General features: G+C 38.0%; 1 protein-coding gene across 3 annotated transcripts; it reads right to left on the bottom strand.

Annotated features, from left to right (window-relative positions):
* Positions 1 to 694: 694 nt before the first annotated feature.
* Positions 695 to 19,496, bottom strand: PECR (peroxisomal trans-2-enoyl-CoA reductase). 3 transcript variants are annotated; one of them, XR_008975047.1, is made up of 10 exons: positions 19,340 to 19,496; positions 16,173 to 16,306; positions 8,960 to 9,125; positions 8,210 to 8,291; positions 6,134 to 6,230; positions 3,756 to 3,866; positions 3,029 to 3,140; positions 2,776 to 2,906; positions 981 to 1,137; positions 695 to 902 (listed from the first exon to the last, which is right to left on the bottom strand). XR_008975047.1 is itself a non-coding variant. In XM_057430342.1 (9 exons), exons 1-8 carry the CDS (start codon positions 19,452 to 19,454, stop codon positions 2,818 to 2,820), a joined length of 906 nt encoding a protein of 301 aa, XP_057286325.1. In that variant the 5' UTR covers positions 19,455 to 19,496; the 3' UTR covers positions 695 to 1,137; positions 2,776 to 2,817. The 3 variants fall into 3 exon arrangements, 2 of the variants coding, with proteins under 2 accessions (XP_057286325.1, XP_057286326.1); XM_057430342.1 differs by having other exon boundaries at positions 695 to 1,137; XM_057430343.1 differs by lacking the exon at positions 3,029 to 3,140 and having other exon boundaries at positions 695 to 1,137.
* Between the last annotated feature and the right edge of the window lie 54 nt (positions 19,497 to 19,550).

The raw sequence follows: 19,550 nt of genomic DNA, 5'->3' as shown, positions 1-19,550 counted from the left end.
TTTCTCTGTGTTTATTACAACTGTACAGCACAGCAAACGGTTCAGTTTCAGTGTCTGGTCAATAAATACCCTTGATTCCTCCTAAGGTTCCTTAACTCTTTTCCAACAGTTGTATTCATCTCTCTTGTAAAATAAATAAAATAAAAAACAAAAATCAAACTATTCTCTGAACTTCACATACCCAAATCTGAAGCAGGTCAGGGATGGTTTGGTACCACAGTTATTTTTACTTTTATTTTTAATCTTTCAATGCCCTTTGATCAAGAGCTGTTGGTACAATAGCGTAGGAAGAGCTTTGCTACAGCTGATTTTATCTGCAGCACTAGCAGCAGAAACCTGAAACATTCATGCTGCAGCCAACACAACACTGGGTTTCTGCAAGGCACTGCAAAACTTTACAAATAATTTTAATCTGCATTAAAATGGACTGAAGAGGCAAAGACCAAAACAAAACCTCTATTCTAAGAATTAAACATTTTATGTTCTTCCTGGTGCAAGAAGAGAAATACGCAAAACCAAAAGAAAAATAAAAGGAAAAAGAGGGGCTGTGATCATTTCAAAACCATCACAGCAAAGGAGTTACTATCCTTTAATATAATGTGATAAGCATTTTAATACTGTGCATAGTAAGCCTCAAGCACATGGGGGACATCAGTATTATTACTGGAGAAAAAAACACAACCAAACAGGAAAAAGGCAGAGAACACTGATGTTTCTCCTCTTTTTGAGGGTGTATTTTCTGTATTTTTATACCATACTTACCCCTAGACTATTTTGAGTATGTTCTCCTATTGCACTAAGCTGCAGTGCATTATGACTTCACAAATACTGTTTCTTGCCAAGGAAAAAAGCACACATAGGAACAAGGCTCTTCATATCTTTCTAATACATCCATTGCTCTGCTGGAAGTTGAAGAACGTAAGGTCACATAAAAGTTCCTTGTTTTCAGTGCAAGTGGAAAGGTTTGTTATAGTTCTTACTTGTGGAGGAGTTTATTAATTCTAGACTGAACATGTCTCCCACACAGGATGATGCTCACCAATGTTCCATTTCACTGAGTGATGCATTTCACCATCATTATGTATAAACTTCCCTTCTTCATGGATTTTCATACTCCAGCAAACTTAAAGAGGAAATTTGCAACAGTGTAAAATCATTATTTCCAAGTTTATGGTCAAGCAAGTTCTGGGATATAGTGAAAGTAATTTAGTTTTAGCAAATCACTTTCATTTCACATCAAATCTACAGTCCACATGTATCACAAAAGGTCACAGTCAAATGTGAAGAGAAAATAAATTGCACAAGTCTCAAGCCTGTTCCTGTTTAATCTTCTTTTACAGAAAAATGTGAAGAATGTAGAAATAATCTCTTAACAAACAAAATAATTTTCCTTAAATGCAATGGGCCAGGCTGCTATAGTTAGTTATCTAATGGGTGCCTTCCAAGAATTTTCTTGCTGTGTACCCTGAACTAATATTTGCAATAATAAAAATACACGTTTCACAAGAAGTTTGAAAAAGGCTGATTTTTATCTTTGTACAAGCTTATACCATATGAATGAGCACCCAGTTACTAAGGAAAGAGGCCATATCAAAAGGAGAAAGCATTTTGGTCCCAACACCCTCCCCTCAAACTCACATTCAGGTTTTCAAAAGAAAAAGCAATTTACATGTAGGTATGCAAGTTCCCATATTTTAATGAAAGACATAAAAGTCAAACACTTTGCATAGAACAAACAGGCAAAGATTCTCTTTGCAGACACTCTTACATTCGACCCAAAATGAAGTATTAAAGAGATCGCTTCTATAGCGGCAACTTGATTCCACGAATTTCAGTTGTTGCAGCAAACATAAAGTTACTAGACACGGGAACAATTGCCTTGAAGTGAATTTTAAAAAGTGAGTAATGACAAATATAGCCTCTTCAAGTGATATATTGCAAGATTCCTGTTTTTTAAATGGAATCTCTCCATTGATCACAAAAATCACACCGTGTTGAGACACGGAAGAACAAAACTGCATTAACACTGTAAGAGAACAGAGTATGGATAGAAAGCATTTTAAGAAGTAAATGAAGGATTCCAAGTTTCTGCTTTCACAATATAGAATACTGCAGAAAGCACTGCAATGTACACCACAGGTTTTGCTTCAAGATTTTTCATGTTAAATTGTTGAATCTATACTATTTTCCATCACTGTATGTTAAAGCTTAAGTTTATTATCTGATTATCAAACTCAAGTTGCCACCATCTTAACTCCATTATGTCGCTGTATCTGCAAACAATTAAAAATGCTTCCAATATGATATGCCTATAGGAGTTTGAAACATTAATAACAGTATTCTGCCTTATTTTTAATTCTGAGGAGAGAGTAGAGAGTATTTTTAACTCTGAGTAGAGAAATACCTACTCAGTCTTCAAATCATCGCTGAACGCTCAGTGTGTGGCAGAATAGAAATAGGTTAGAGCTAACAGCTACATCAAGGGTTATCAATGGAACTAATAACAGAGATTTAAATAACGTTCTCTCCAAATTCATCAGCAACAGAAGGATTCTGAAACATTCCCTCTCTACTCCCTTTACTTCAAAATAAGTGTTATTTATTCACTTCTGTCTCAGACTCTTAATGCTTGTACAAATGGAGAATGTCTTTTATACCTTCCCTCCCTGGGAGACTGAATGTTTTCAGGGCAGTGAGTGTTTTCTAGTTATGTATAAGGAAAAAAAATAAAAAGTTTACCGAGAGTAAGCAGCCCAAATCACAAAGCAAGATTACCAGCAAGTGTGCAACTAGGAATAAGGTGAAATATCATTCTTTTTACAGTTTTGGCTTGAATTTGCCAGAAAGAAGCTTTTGAAGCATTTCAGAATTTTTTCCTTCTGGTGGTGAGGGCCATCTGTCGTGATCTGAAGAAAACAAATAAAACAATATACTTAACTGATTGAGAATTGAGGCATTTTACTTTTGTGCCCTCCCATTGCCTGACTTCAGTAACTTGATGGGCACTGTTTTGTATCCCGTTTCTTACCGGGGATCTCTAGGGGAGACCTATATAAACTTTGGCCACCATCCACAGTCAGAGTTATCCCAGTTATGTAAGAAGCAGCTGGAGACAGCAGGAAACACACTGAAGGAGAGATCTAACACAAGAATAACAATTTTAATCTTTCTTAAACTGTTGGGAATTGTTCTTGTAAAAACTTTTGCAGGCAAGACATACCAAAGTTTTCTACTCAGAAATGAAAACTAAAGACTCTTAAAGCCATATTTCCAGCCTCAAACTTCAGGTACATAACAGTTGAAAACCAGTAAGCTCTCAAGGATCAACACCAGGTAACAACAACAAAAAAAAAAAAAAAAAAAAAAAAAAAAAAAAAAAAAAAAATCAAACAAAAGAGTTGAACAGTTTATCAAAGATGCACATTCTTGGTGGAAGAGAGCTAAGTACTTTTAAGATACACTTTTTTTCACATATTAAATTCCTTCTTTCAGTCCTTCTTGTTGGAAGGCAACTTTTTCAGAAACTGGTTATCTACTATTAAACACTTCAACTGTAAGAAGCATCTAAATTAAACTTTCAGTGACTATTGGTTAGGTCTCCTGCTTGGCACTACTACACATTACCACAAGCTTTTTTCTTTTTTAATAATCCATCACAGTGCAAAATTAAATCTTTTTTATTCTCCATATAACAAAGAGGCTTCAAAATAGAGACACAGAAGTAGAAATATCACAAATGTTCTGAAGTACATTACCTCCTCAGGAACCGCTGACCTCTTGGCAGGAATATTTGGTATGATCTTTGACCACATCATTGTGCCTTGTTCTCCATAATTTGCAACAGCAGTTTCTGAAAAAACTAGTCCCTATTTTAAAACAGCATAGTGAAAATTAAGTTCTCTTGCATATTGTTTAAACTGTGATCATTGTAAAACTGTGAAGTTGTCATTTTCTGTAGCATTAAAGTACCCAAACAGCACTTGAATGCAAGTTTTGAAATTTAATGGAAGAGTATAATTTATAGAATAAGGTAATTTGGCTGCTACTCACATCTCTATTCAAGCAAAGTAATTCAGATTATTCTAATTCTCTGCTGTCACTTCAATAATTACAGTGGAGGGCACAGGAAGAAGGCCGTTTTGAAATGGCAAGCATTTCATATTAACTTACAGCAGAAAACTACAAAGCCCCAAGGACAAATTCTCAACAGTTTCTTGTAATCTGTAAGAATGCTAGATTGGTTTTCTTGTGAATTATGGAAGCAGACAGATTTCACAATCAGAGTTTGGACTCTCCCTATTTAGCTGCTATAGAAACAGAAAAAGGTGACTGTCTTTGCTCTGATAATTATACAGTCCAGGTTAGACTTGAGAGGGAAGATAAAGTCTACAGCAGTGGTGACACAGAATTACATAGATGAGTTATGACAGAACCTTTGGGACTCAAGTTGAAATAAGATAACAAAACTTCAGTTCATCCATGGCATACATGCTAAGATTTCTCTTCTAAGGTATCTGTGAAATGTGAATGCTAGGTTTTGGGAGCCAGGGAAGTAACTGGTATGTGAAACTATTTTTTTAGAATGCATTTCCCTGTCTATGTGCCTATTCCCTACATATTACTCTGCTCCTATAAAATGTTTACTGTTTTATATGGTTACCACAGGTTTATTTGTGTCCACAAATGTGACGGAAGGATATGAAGTGTTACTGTAACTATTACATGGATTTTTGTGACCCCCACAGTAACAAAGCTAGCAAATCTTTCTGAAAAAGCCAAACCACTGAAGTGTTTGCTTGTCAAAAACTTCTTTTGACATATGCTATAATGTATAATTAGTATGATTCATGAGGTAATTAGCATGCCTGAAAAATATATTCACATAATAATGCTGTCTTAATGACTTCCCAATGACTTATCAATGACTTAATAAATCAGAAAAAAACAAATAAACAGGAAAAATGAGCCTTAACAAGTCTCCTGATGAGTTGGGCCTCAGGGAGGCTAAGTAAGAGCCACTACCTGAATGATCAACACACATCTGTCATTAAGCATTCTGTGCTATGCCAAAGAAAGTGAGCCAGATGTTTTAGGACAAGAGGCACAATAGGATATACAGACATCCTACAAAGATAGTACAAAGATTTTCCTAGGGACCAGTTAAACAAATCTGACGCTTAACTGTGTTGTGAGATAAGATAAACGCTGAATGTAGAAAGAGCTAGACAAAGTTTTCCTTTCCTCTTTTGCTCTCAAGGGAGTAAATGTGCAAAATAAATTGTGGTTAAGACTGAAGATGACACAGATCACAACAGATCACACAATCTTAAATGTTAAAGCCAGGGCTTCTATATAACCTCTATGTCTGCAGCACCATGCACTAGAAAAATATAGCTGCTTTTTCTATGCAAGTATGCAAAACAACTGCTACATGCTAACTACTTCCTCAGAAATGTGACATGTGTATTTTAGCTGACCTGTATAGTGGTTTCCTGTCTGCATATATTTGATAAGAAAAAAATAAAATAATCAGAATACACATTTTTATACGTAATATCTTTGAGAGAGGATCCACTCTAAATACAGTCTTTTTATGCCTAAACCCAACTAATTTAACATGTAGAAGACAAAGTGAAGACATTGTGACACATTCAAAAGATTTTCAAAATAACTTCGTAAACACAGGTGGGAACCATCAACATACCTGCACCTCAAATAGAAAAAAATTTATGAGTTCAGAAATAACGTAATCATTACTGAAATGCAAAGCATTTGGTAATTTTATGTCAAGGGTGTGTAAGACAGGTCAACAACCCTCCCAGGTATCATTTCATTAAGCTAGATAACACCCCATTCCCCCCCCCCCCCCCATCAAACAAACAAACAAACCCCATATCAAAACAAGAGTGCCAAATCAAAGGAGAAAGCAGAAGCAATTTTATCCTCCATCTCTGGTTCATCATCTGAACAGTACAAAACACTCTAAATGACCTGAATAATGTAGATAGGGAAATTATAAAGAGATATATAAATAATCCACAAACAGTTACAGGCTATAGATTTTTAAATCCCTTTTAGTATGAAAGTTTTAGCCTTGAACATGTATGATGGCTAATCATTTGCCATTACTTACAAGAGCAATGTTGTTGATTCTTACTCCGCTGTGGGCCCATTCTAAAGCCAAAGTCTTGGTTAGGTTATTCACTGCAGCTCTTGCAGCTCCTGAATGCCTATTGAGAAAAAGCAAAAGAAGCATCTGTTCCCCCAGCTAACAGTGCCCAATGTTACTTCTACCACATCCTCACCAGGGTATTCTATGACTGGAACAGCTGCGAGAGATTTTCTAGTTTGTAAGTTTGATCATAGCGTCACAGTTTAAACAATCTATGCTATGATTTCCTGTCACATCGGGAAATACTTATCACCTCTTCCCCAGTGTAACATGAGGCCAGCTATGTTTTATTGCAGAAGCAGGCGTATAAAATGTTTTTGTTTTCAACTGAAGGCAAAGTTCAAACTGTGTAAAACTACAAAATGTAAACTGTTTAAAAGGCTGAGCAAATGCACACAAAATGACTGCAATGATGAACAGCAGAAAGTGGGATGCAGAGACAACTAATAGACTTTAATGCCTTTAGACTAACAAAACAGACTTAGAGAAGATAGATACAATAGCTTCTCAAATACCAGGAAAGAAATAAGAAAAACTTAAGGAAAATATAACAAAACCCAACTTATTCATATGTTTAGGCCATAAATAAATAACCTCCACGCACACTATGAGCAAAAAAAATGTGACTAGTTTTATGTTCAGAAGTTATATTTCTGGAAAAATGTACCAGGTGATTTTTGGCACAAGTGGTGGCTGGATTCATAAAGGCAAGTCATTTTCAACAGTACATTTCTAAACCAAGTCTCAAATCAACAAGAATTTAATTTGAAAGTAGTTTTGTCCATCCTCATCCACACACAACAGTTTTTTGGAAAACTTTCTTCCCACTGTTATTCGGGGTTAGGTTTTTTATCTCTTGGTTCAACTCTCAAATAGAGCTTCAGCCTATCTGGTGTGACATTTCAACCAGACTTAACCAAAATGGAGAAACTCAACTGTAACTTCAGCACCACCCTGTGGATATCTAAATGTATTTTGAACTGCCAACAAGCTCGTGAGAAAATACTGTTGCTACTTAAAACAAAAAAATAAAAAAAAATTAAAGCTTTAAACTCTGAATCAGGACAAAGAGAGGCAATGTAACATTTGCTCAGATTACATTTTTATATTTTCTTCAATAGAAATTTAATTTCAAATTTAAAAAATAAGTGGTTTCAAAGAAGAAATTTAGACTTTTTATTAAGAAACTGACAAATTGCCGAATTTTACCAACTTTGAGATTTAATTTGACTTCATGTTCTGAGCATTATTTCTCTTTCGAAAAATTTTTTTTTGGTGGAAAAGTGTCAGACTGGATGATGCCTGGCTCACCTCCATTTTGAGGATAAAGGAATTTGCATAAATATAGTATACACAGAGATATGGGGAGGATGCTGCAGTTTCATACAGACAGCTGTGATCATTTGAGTCACTATAAAAGAACTACAAATGTGGTAGTATGTTTGTACCCATGACACTCCTGCTCCAAGAAAGGTGCAGAGCAAAGAGAACCAATTATCTGTATCCAAGACCTTCTCCAAGAAGGATGGCTACAAAAGCGAGAGCAAAAAGGAAAACAGGAAAGGCAGACATTACATGACCCAAAGGACAAAGCCAAAACCTGGGAACATACTAGAAATGTTCCTCCTACTCCACTATTCCCGTAACTCATTACACCATCAGCACCTCTACACCAACAGTAGAAAACGAAAACAACAGAGGCCAAATTCTCGTAAGTTCTCCAGAAATTTGGAGAGAAAGTAAAGGTTGCATTTAAGTGCAACTAGTCCCACTAGCATACCATTTTGCTAGCAAGTCTTGCTTCATAGTTTCCTACAAACAAGTTGTCAGAGAACAGAGATGCCATCTACTCCTATAGTCTCCACTGAATTAGGAAGAGATCCCCACACATACAGCCAAGTGATACGATTGTCCTCTCTTGACCTAACTGCAGTATTTCTATGCTCTTCTGCTGCCCTTTCTAAAACGAAGTCTTTTGGAGCAATTAGCACTTCTGGGGGAAAACATAGCAAAATGTAAAAATAAAATATATATTACAACATTCCAGGAAGCCCATTTCTCACGGTAACAGTAATGTTGACAATGACTCCTCCATGTTCCTTCATCCAAGCATTGTACACTGTATGAAGGAAGAAGATAATCTATAAATATCAGAAGAAATGCAGGCAAACAAACTGGCCAACTGGAGCCAAATTTGGACTCCTAACTCCAATTACACTGCACATTTCCTGTGTGGATTTAGATAAAACAATCTGCTCTTTGTACTATAGCCTCACCACTGGGTGGGTAACAGGTGTGGTCCAGATTGGGCTTGATCTTCTTCAAGAAGCATTCTGGTGGAAGTCAAGAATCCATTCTTCCACATAAGTTACTTTCTTTTCCACATTCCCAGTGTTATCTAAGAATTGTGTACCATGCTTAAATTTAAAGCTAAATTTACACCCCTGATAGGAGAGAAATCTTTTCCTGTATTAGACACAGTGGATTCAGGCCACAGAAATTAAGTGGTTTTCCTACAATTGTTTAAGTGAGTATCCAAGCCAATTGACTCCCCAAATCTGCACTTAACCTAAGATCATAGTTCCCTAAATGTATGTTTGTATATATGAACACATGTAATGTACAGTTTAACATAAAGCTTTGGATGAGATTGTGAAAACAAATATCCACTGTCAGGTAAGTGCGTGAAAAAAGAAGGTAGGGAAGCTTTATGTTTCTTGTCTTCTGGCATTGCTGTAAAAAAAAACAAACCAAACCAACAAAAAATGCTTTATGTGCAGTTCTTACCTGCTTTGCAGCAGTAGAAGGTCCCTGTCAGATTTGTGTCTATCACAGCATTCCAGCCTTTTGCACTTATGGCTTCAGACGGCCTTACAAATTGGCCCCCTCCATTATTCACCAGGAAGTCAATCTTCCCATACAGACTTAGTGTAGACTTCACCACAGCTTCTACCTGAAACAATATTTGTTAGTATAGTATTCTGATTAAACTATATACCCAATTTCATTCTGAGACAGTATTTTCTCTCTCATACCCTTTTCAGACATAAACAGGAGGCACCAGCCTTCATAAAGGCTGGAAGATCAGTATGACAAGTTTAGTCAACCAAGAAGAATTAGGCCAAGTCCATGTTTACTTAGGAGATCTTCCTGTTATAACCCAGGTGCTACATAAAATACCAGCAGTAAAAAAAGAAGGGGATTTAAGCTGCTGAAGGTTTATAAAAGCAAACATACACAAAAGCCAGCTACTTAAGACCTACCAAGAACCACCTTAGGACATTTTTCACAAGAGTGGGTTGTTCACACCAGATGCTGGAAACATTCCTTATAAAAAAACTATGATATTTTTCTTCTGACATATGTACCTGAGCATTTTACATATAAAACATAAGTCATCTTGTGAAGTTTTAACACTCTTATCTAGACATTTTGTACATTCATTAAAGCTCTGATATATGAGTTAACAACAGCCACTCTTCTTACAGAGACTAAGAAGGTTAGTTTGTTATCCCAAAACACATAAATTCTAAAAAAAATATGAAAATACTACAGGCTGTGTTCTTTAGCAAAAGAAAGGTGAATATTTGACTAAGCAGGTACTGTCTGTCTATAAGCAGGATGAATACTATAATTAAGAGCCCTGTCTGGCACTATTTACCTTTGGGTACTCTGAGAAGTTATTAACAACAAATAGCAGTAGACGTGTTATTCACTCACTCAAGCAGCTGTCAGTGCAGAAAAAAAGTGGCTTAAGTGCATACGGAAAGAAAGAGAATTTGAGAACCTAAACCTAGCTCTGACACTGACCTAATCTGAGCTACAGGCTGTAAATTAAGCCTTTTTACATTGTCTTTTTTTGGAAGTAGAGAAGTTTTGCCACACATTCACACTAAGCACAAGAGAGCTTCTGGAGGAGAAGATATTTCAAAGCATTCAAAGATTTTACAGATATCAAAGCTGATGTACATTTCCTACTACAAGAGAGTAATAACTCTGTAGCAACTGCTTAATAATTTAATCTTTATCTCAAGAAGCAGGGGAAATGGGACAACATGACTGTTTCCTGTTTACATTACCTACCGTTACTAGATAGGATGCATCAGTTATTCCTACTCAAGCACACATAAAAAGTTAATCTATCTTCTGTGATCAAAGAAAACACAGACAAAAACGAAAAAAAAAAACAACAACAAAACCAAACAAGAAAAAAAACCAAACCCAACCAAACATTAGGAGCAATGCTACTTCTGAGATTTGGCTAAGGGAAAGATGTCAATCAGCCTTCCTCTATACTGAATTAGCAGTAGAAAACACCAAAAAATGAAAGAACCAGCAATGCACGATCTGTATCTCACCAAGAGTGTCACTGACTCAGTCCCATAAATAGCTGCCTTACAGTTCAGGATTGTTTAACAGGACAGTATGGATCCTGTAAGGATGCACCTCCCTGAAGAAAAGAATCTAAACATATAGTGGCTGAAGCCTGACTGAAAACTAATGCTTCCTGAGAAAAAAAATTGCCTAAGAAAATAATTTTGATGCCTAAATCACCATCTTAAGTTTTGAATGTCATCTTATTCCTCAGATCAGTCACTGCAGCTTGAGGGATCTGAGAGGAAAAAACAAACAATATGGCATTTGTGACTGCAGTCCCAAACCCATGGCTTCTGAGAAGCATCATGCCACAAAGACTTGTGGGTTTGCTCACAACCAGAGAAAAACAAGTTATACCTCAACAGGCAACAAAAATCATGCTTTGCTCAGCCTATCAAACTCTTCTCCTTGTTAGCCTGAAAATCTTGCTTTGAATATTGTTGTCCATAAGCCACTGAAGTATGGTCTTATTTACGAAAGAGAAATGGTTTCGGTACAAGGAATGTTTGAACAGACTAAGGCTATTCAGGCTGGGGGGTCAGGGTGGGTGAGAGAAAAAGGAAAATGCTAATAATAGTAAAAAAAAAACAAACAACAAACCCAGTAAGTTATCAGAAGAAAAATCCACTGGGGAAAAAAAAATTACAAGTAAGTTTTCAACAGGTAGACAAAACATGCTATGACAAATCAATTCAAAATAGGCCACGTATATCTTAAGAAACTGTTCTTACGTCTTGTCCCATAATCCAGAGGCAATTAAAAAAAATGTATCAGTTCTGCTTTCAGAAAACCAGCAAAAGCTAGCAGGTGGCAGCTTTCTAGTGACAGCTCGGATGGCTCCAGCTGTAGCAATCTTCACAATGTCTTCTGTGTTATAGAAAAAGCACCATTGCAGTGCTTCTCCCGGTTACAGTAAACATGGTGACAGCAGCCACCAGCACAGCAAGAAAGAAGGTCTGGTAGAACACATTTAAATCACAGTGAGAACTGAAGAAGATTCCTTTCTATTCCTAAATATTCAAAATCCACACAGAAAGAACTTTATTAAAAAGCTACTAAAGACTCTCTGAAGCAAAGCAAAACTGTACAAGGCAGAGTTAACAGTTTAGGATGCTCTTCTGAAAAAGACTGAAAAGAACAAAACCAGGCACTTCAGACATAACCAGAAAACTGGTGCTGTTCAGTAAGGACCATTTTTGTGTGACTGCAACTCAAAAGTATTACGCACTAGCACACTTGCACAGACAGTACTTGCTGACACAGGAAAGGGACAAATGTCCACTTGCATGTCCACATGTCACCTGGAGCTTGAGTAAAGCTCACCAGGCAAACTACCCACTACAGAGTGTTAGAGATTTTCTATGTGGGGACTAGGACCAGCAGCCATTCTTGCCCAGTGATAACAGTTACTTTTTCATTGTGCTACTGTTGTATTAAAATACAAGAAGAATCTCTTACCCATAGCTCTCCACCAAGCCACAACCTTCCACTACAGGCTTCACACAGTATTTACTAAGCAACTGGGACTATGCCAAGCTATAAAGTTGATTGGAAAAGAAAAGCTACTAGTGAACTCAGACACAAAGTAAGCACTAAATAGTACTGCACTGAGTCTGTCTCAAGGAATCCCGTTTGTCAGATGTCCAAGTGATCGGTTTTACCCTCAGGGTCTGATCCAGCCACAATTAATGCTGGAGCTTAAGTACAGAAAGGGGACACTGTGTACAGAATTCTGAATTGCTGATTTCAAAAACACTGGCCTACTAGAAGTAAAAAGTTTTATCTTCCACTTACCCAGATATGTCTTCTACTTATCTATGTGTCAGTTAAGTAAATGTTTGTCCAGAGCATGTATGACAAAGGCTTTACAAAGGTAAAAACTTCCTCATGTCTGTCTTTCCCCTGTCAACAGATTTTCTGTAGTTCAGTATTTAAGATACACAAATAAATGCTTCCCCTTCCCAACACCTACAAAGATAAATAGAAAGCTCTTTTCATAATGGAAAAAGGAGGGGATCTCTCTCCTCCAGTATGACCACAATTACACTGAGGCACTGGAATTAATTAATTAATTAGATTTTGGAAAAACAGCTTGGTTTCAAAAGGCACATGCAGAGCTGTCTAGCCTGCATCTCAGCAAGAGCAACCTGATCCGCTGTTGTTATATTCAACAATTATGTGGGCAGTACTAGAAAACATTGAAATAATTACAATCACTTCAGCTTCATAATCACTAAGAAGCCATATTGACCACCACATACTCCAGACCACGGGACAAGGAACAGGTGCACAGACATTACTTCAGAATAAGGCTCAATGAAGACAAAGCAGAAAAACCTCAGTTGTTCTTACTGGCATCCCAGAACCCTTTACTCTTCCATATTTAAAAACAAACCAGATATGTTAGCCTTTACAAAACTGTTGGTAGAAAACTAGCCAAAAGCAGCAGCAGCAAATTTATCAAATACGCCTGACAGATTATGCAGTGGCTGAAAATCTTCCATCAAGTAAGATTATTTCTTGTACATAAAATTAAAAGTAAGCTTTGCTAGAGAGCAAGAAGGCCTCCGAGAAGATTAAGAGACTTCAAAACGTGAATTCCTTAAGCTATTGCCATATCTGCCATCAAGCTTCTGCAGCAATTAATTCACTGCACCTCCTCTGACTCTCCCTATGTCAGAAAGAGCTCTAACAAACCAACTGCACTCTATGATGAGGGCTGGATATTCTAATGCTTGAATTTCACAGATCCAGACTAAGATACACAGGAGGAATGAGCTGTGTCACCTCCAAAGCAGGTCAGTTAGTTTAAGATTTCTACTAGGAGGTGAAAAAGCCCAAGCAAACTAAAAGACCATCTGGCAATTTTGAAAGCACTTTCATTTTCCTCAAATCTCCTCTACTGAGAATCTCTCCCTCTAGTTTGCCCTATTATAAAATTAAAGCAATGACAAAGTTCAAAGGGACCTTTAAAGAAACACAGAACAACTGGTAGAGATGTAGGGATGTAAAAAAATAACCAAAAAAACAAAAGGCATGCCACTGTACAAACAGATGGCTTGTTCTTAAAGGTGATAACTGTGGCTTCCTTTTAGAGAAAGACTTACTCTTAGAAAGGTTTCAGTGAGATGTCAAACAGAAGGAAATACTAAATGAATTATGTAGTTCTTCAGGAAGCTTCCTGGGCTTTGTAGCTTGTGATGGATCAGTTCTGAGATCTAAGGAGGACCTAAACTCCGAAGTTTTTTCCCTTGTTGAAACAGAAAAACGAGCTAAAGAACAAAAATCACAGGATGTCTCTAACCATTAAAAATATCTGGTCTTGGAGATGGGCATCTGGAATGGATCAATATTTGTTTAGCATGAATACTGAAGTTCTTATGTTAACAAGCAACAGAAATTGCATTCCTTATTTAAAACTTCCACAAAAGGCTTATGAAGTTTTCATAGTGTTTTTTTTTCTAAATAAGATATCAACAAAAAGTAGTAAGAGCAGCTGGAGAACTGAAATGAATCAAACTATAAGACAGAGTTGATGACTGAAAAATGCAAGACTAGAGTTTAATTTACCTTACTCTTCTCAATCCTCTCTTCAATAGAGACAGACATGAAACGGCAATGATTTAACAGTCGCACTGTAGTGACAAGACAAGGGGTAACGGATTCAAACTTAAACAGGGGAATTGGATTAGACTGGATATAAGGGAGAAATTCTTTCCTGTTAGGTTGGTGAGGCACTGGAATGGGTTGCCCAGGGAGGCTGTGAATGCTCCATCCCTGGCAGTGTTCAAGGCCAGGTTGGATGAATCCTTGGGTGAGATGGTTTAGTGTGAGGTGTCCCTGCCCATGACAGGGGGGTTGGAACTAGATGATCTTAAGGTCCTTTCCAACCGTAACTATTCTATGATTCTATGATTTAAGAGAACTTGGACTGGCGGGAGATGCCTAATAGAGGCTTCTCCAACACTGTATTAAAAGTTCAGGTGCATCTGTAAATGAGTAGCTTAAAACTACATGTGAAACAAGCCAATTCTATGATAAAAGTGCAGAGTAATAGCAAAGCAGAAGTTTTCTCCAAGTTATCAGCTTGGCTACCAGTAACAGAATAATGCCAAAAAACTTTACACTGCACTATAAAATAGGCTTTAAAAGCACCTTCAAAAAAGTTTCCAAAGCCATCTAAGGCTGTTTTGTCAAATATGTAGTCACACTTAATAAAAACAGGGAACAAATGAATGGTAGTTTGTTTAGTGCAGGTTACCTCATTTTGCTGTCCAAGCTCCCTATCATCTCACAGAACACTGCAGTTCCCACTAACTCATTTTTAAACTGACGCAGAAATAAGATTTACCTGCAGAAGGTTATTGAGCATGCTGAGAGTACTTTCTGCAAGAACAGTGATGTGAAAGAAGGCTTAAGCCTTTTCTCTCTATCCCTTTTCTTTCCCGTAGCTTTAATCATGTAAGTTGCCCTCTGACATCTGCCATAACCTATTATATCATACTGCTGATGCTAGTAAATACTAACCTAAAATTCATTGGTAGGTGAAGTGACATACTGCACAGCCTCAAGGCTCACCTCCTTCAGGAGAGAAAGTCTGAGTATATCACTAAGTATTTTATAGCACTAGCTGTTCCTGAGGGAAGAATTTTATTTTTTATTTGCTTTATGGTTGTAAGTTAGGCTATTTCCAGAACCTACATAGCTAGTGAAGGTCATTAAGTAAGTTATACTAGAATTTAAGTTACACTAGAATTTAACAGAGACTTTGAAAGGTTAAGAAAAATGTACCAGTCAGTGGTTACTAGAATATTTTCAATTTCTCTTCGATAAGTTAAAAGTCCAACCTGATGATAGACTTTTAAATGTTTAATTACATAGATTAAAAAACTAGGATGTGAATGCTGACTTCTGAAGAATGTGGATTAAGTACTTTTGCTTTTCATCTTCCATTCTTTGCAATCTGAAGAAAAAAAAGCAACTAGAGTGGGATAGTAATAGAGTTCGTAATGAGGCACACCACAAATTGTAACCAAAATTTGAAATGTGGCTAAAAATAATAATATCCATAGCATTTGGGTTTGGCTTTTTTTGTGTGTGCGTGTGTTTTTTGGTTTTGTTTGTTTTTTGTTTTGTTTGGTTGTTGTTTTTTTTTTTCTTCAATACAAGCCAAACTGACAATGCCGGGCACTTGTGTCAAGTCACAGGCATTGAGATTCCATGCTATGACTTCCTGATTAAAGGAACTATTCTGAGTACTCCATCCTCACAAGTTAACACCCCCTCACTGCTGTCACAGCAATGTGACAAAGAACCATGCTAAGTGGGCTCCGACTCGGCTGTGGAACATGCCAGTTCCAAAGTCTGCTTCTCCCAGAAATATCTGAAATACGTATGCATGGTCAGAAAAATATTTGCAGTTAAAAATGCTTTCTTGCTTAGGTGGTTAAAAAACAGTCTTCCCTTGGAAAGCAAATTTATCTAGATCAGTTTAACAGTGCTTTACTGCACTATCCTAAGCCACTTTTGAGAAGAACAGAGCAGAGCTTTGGAGAGCTGGGAATTTATATACAGAATATACTTTAGACATGTTAATCCCCAGAACAACATCACTAGTCTTTACCTCATCTTCATTGCGGATATTGCACTGTATGGGAGTCACTTTGGCAGGACTGATGGAAGAAAATTTATTAGTCAGTTCTTCTGCAGCAGCTTTTAATCGGTCAAATTTACGAGAGGCAATAACAACATTGCAACCTGTAGAGACAAAATGAAACATCCTTCAGGTAACATAGTTACAGTTATGCTGGGCTTTTTTAATAACATTGTGGAGGTATCTTGTAGGATGCAAGTTTATTAGTCACTGTCTAGAAGATACAGTCTTGAAATTCTTGCAAGAGAAGTTACTGATGTCAGGTGCTTCTTATCAACAAGATCCCACTGTGCCAGGAGAAGAGCAATCAAAAAAATGTCTACAAGGTTTCCTGTCCTTCCTGCAGAAGGGAAGATAGGCTATGAATTGCAGAGTCGGCAAACCAGCTCTTAGATATCACTTCTGCTGCCTCTGCTCACAGCTGCGTTTATCAATTACATGAATTAAAGATGTTTCAGCAGGTCTTGATCACAAAAAACCACTTGCTCCTAAAACCACAAAAAATAATCTTACTGCATGTCTGGCTGTAATTTGAACTAGCAGTGAGAAAATACTTTTTAACACTACAGACACTGAAGGGAAGGATGACAGCCTCACAAGATTAATTCCTACCTGCAGACTATAGACAGCAAGAACAGAGACTTCCCTGTGGCATCACCACACACTGCAGAATCCTAGCTCAGAAAGGAGAAGAAAAAATATGCAGGAGCTCAAGTCTTCTGTTGTTTTTTATTTCAGCATTTGGAGGCAGGAGGACTCATTCTACAGAGAAAAACAATGCAGCTGCCAAATTAATGGCAAGCACTTACACTACAACCAGTCTAGTTTCTCTGTCACACCAGTGAACTCAGGACAGCTTTCAGGTTTCAGCAATTGCTACTACACAGACAGAAGCAGAGCACACCAAATTAATTCCTAATGCAAATCCAGTACGCATACAATTTTGTATTATGGATAAGCAAATTACTAGCTTCTACTGCCAAGCAGGCAAGGACATCTTGCTCCCAGTTCCCTCCTTCCATAGTCTCAGAAGCCCAGCAGAAGCCATCCAGCAGCTCTGCTGCTCATCTGCTTCAACATAGACCAATTCAACACCCTCAACCAGCCAAAACCACAAAAAAAATATTAACATATTGACAGGTGGGTTGGTGGGGTTTTGGGGGGTTGTTTTTTGGTTGTTTTTTTTGTTATTGCTGTTGCTATTTTGCTGAGTAGAATTTGGCCTCTCATGATCAAAAAACCACGAGAATCAGCTCAAAATAACTAGTAGGTGTAAAGAGCAGCAAGCTGTTCATTTGGCTCAGGCTGTTTTGTAAAACTATACATAAAACTAAATAAATAAAGGAGTTTAATTCTTCCAGATGGAAGTGCTGTAACTACATATTCCTAGGAATGGGAGCTTCAGCTTCAATCAGTGGCCATTTAAAACAACTCAAGTAAAGATTAGTCTCTGACATCTCCTGATTTTTAAATTAAGAACTCCAATCACTTGTACAACCACCTGATTAACGCAGAGCTCATAAACTGGCACACACAATTAACAATTAACACAAAATACTAAATCATAGTAGCACAGTTATATTTACCAACTTAAGTGCTTATTAATACACACACTGATAGTGAGTAAGGTCCAGTAAAAGACTATCGTTTTGCTAAATAACTGGTGGATGGGGAGATTCTAACTCACTGAGGTACACTTGGTACTTACTATACAAACTTCACCTATTTTAATTCACAAAGAATAACCAGGCCATTTCCTGATAAAGTCAGGGGAGAAAGAGCACAGTTTTCCAGATAGAAGGTTTAAACCTGTACATAAGGCTTCATACAAGACTGGTTATAAAAGCAAACTACATCACGACTGGCATTATCTGTCACTGCTTCTACAGGCATTTTCTGTCCATCCAGCACTCCTCCAAAATGATACAACCTACAGTGCAAAGTATACATGGAAATAATTCCTGGTTGTTTTCTTGTCAGGAGTAGCCAGCAAAACTGCAGGTAAACACAGTTACACAGATGAACTTCAGCCATAGTTCTTTCTTCATTTTCTCACATATGATTTGTAGCCTTGTTTTTTATTTAGGATGTTATGGATACATGCTTCTGTTACTTTGAGAAAAATAGTGCAGATCAAATTAAGTACAATTTTAAGGTAACTGTGTAACTTCATCGAACAACAACACAATGATGCCTAAAAAGCACCTCTTCGAGGCAGCATGTCCTTACAGCTTAAAAAAGCTGCTTAGTTCACCAGTAATACAAAGGTAGCACAACTAGTCCTCACTTCATCTCCACTGAATATGTGGAAAGCTGTGATAAAGGCCAGGAGAGGCAAAGATGACTCCCAGCAGAGTCTTAACCAAGAAAGCTCTTTACTACCCACCGAAATAGCACAGTGCTCATTCCAAGAGCACAAACCACAGGGAGTATGGCATAATAGCGCTGGTAATCCGAAGAGAGCTGATCAACAGTGGTAACACATGTTATCTGAAACAAGCCTGATGCCAATGATCCCTAGCAATTACGCTGAAACCTGCATAAAAGGTGTTGCAAGGTAGATTACTCAGAAGATTGCCTTTCACTCCAGACTCTACCATTTCTCTACAATCAATATGGTAAGAAAACCCACAAAGCGGCTAAGATTAACATCAGGACATTTCTGTCACAAGCACCGAGTGAGAAGCACCATTTCTCTTAAGCTGCCCATGCAGACAACAGTTCAAAACTATACAACTCCATAAGATTCAGTTTAACAACCAAGTAAATCCTCTAGTTGAGCAAGATGAAAACTCGGTTAAGAGAAAATATGAAAGGGTCCGAGCTTAATATAGCTTCACTTTGACCACTCTAGTTTAAAATAATGTCTCCTTTTAAGTGCAAGCAGGTCAAAAGATACAGTCCCACATCAACCTCATCCCGTCCTCACTGTTCACTGACTCCTGTCACAACGTCCCACTCACAAACTCCTCAGCCGCTTCCGAGCGCTGCCCACCCCCAAAACACAACACAATCCCCCGAGCCTTCTCCTTCAAACTCCATCCCCCGCCTTCACCTCACTCCCGGCCCCGCTCCCCCGACACCCACCTTGCCCAGCTACCCCACCGGGTCTCCTCGCGGACCCTCCCCGTGCCCACCTAACGCCAGCAAGTCGGCGGCAACGGCCTTGCCAATGCCGGTGCCGCCGCCAGTGACGATGGCCACCCGCCTGCGGAACAGTCCGGCCGCCAGCAGCCCGTGCGTCCCCGCCATCTTCCTCCTCTCTCACACAGCGCCTCGCACAGCAGCCACAGCAGCCACGGCCGCCACGGCCACCACCCCCGCCACGTGACACGCGGCCCCGCCCGC

The sequence above is a fragment of the Pezoporus wallicus genome, unplaced genomic scaffold (genome assembly GCF_028554395.1).
Source record: "Pezoporus wallicus isolate ANWC-B61680 ecotype Strahan unplaced genomic scaffold, APGP_CSIRO_Pwel_v1 contig_5261, whole genome shotgun sequence".
NCBI classification, from domain to species: domain Eukaryota; kingdom Metazoa; phylum Chordata; class Aves; order Psittaciformes; family Psittacidae; genus Pezoporus; species Pezoporus wallicus.
Note: the sequence above shows the minus strand (reverse complement) of the source record. Positions and strands in the feature narration are given on the sequence as shown.

What these genes read in the sequence shown, in the direction of transcription:
- PECR (XM_057430342.1), bottom strand. Translation starts at nt 19,454, where the DNA reads ATGGCGGGGACGCACGGGCTGCTGGCGGCCGGACTGTTCCGCAGGCGG. An exon ending in CGCCGACTTGCTGGCGTTAG is followed by an intron (nt 16,307 to 19,339) that starts GTGGGCACGGGG and finishes TTGTCTCTACAG; the next exon opens with GTTGCAATGTTGTTATTGCC. An exon ending in GGTCAGCGGTTCCTGAGGAG is followed by an intron (nt 3,141 to 3,755) that starts GTAATGTACTTC and finishes TTCTTGTGTTAG; the next exon opens with ATCTCTCCTTCAGTGTGTTT.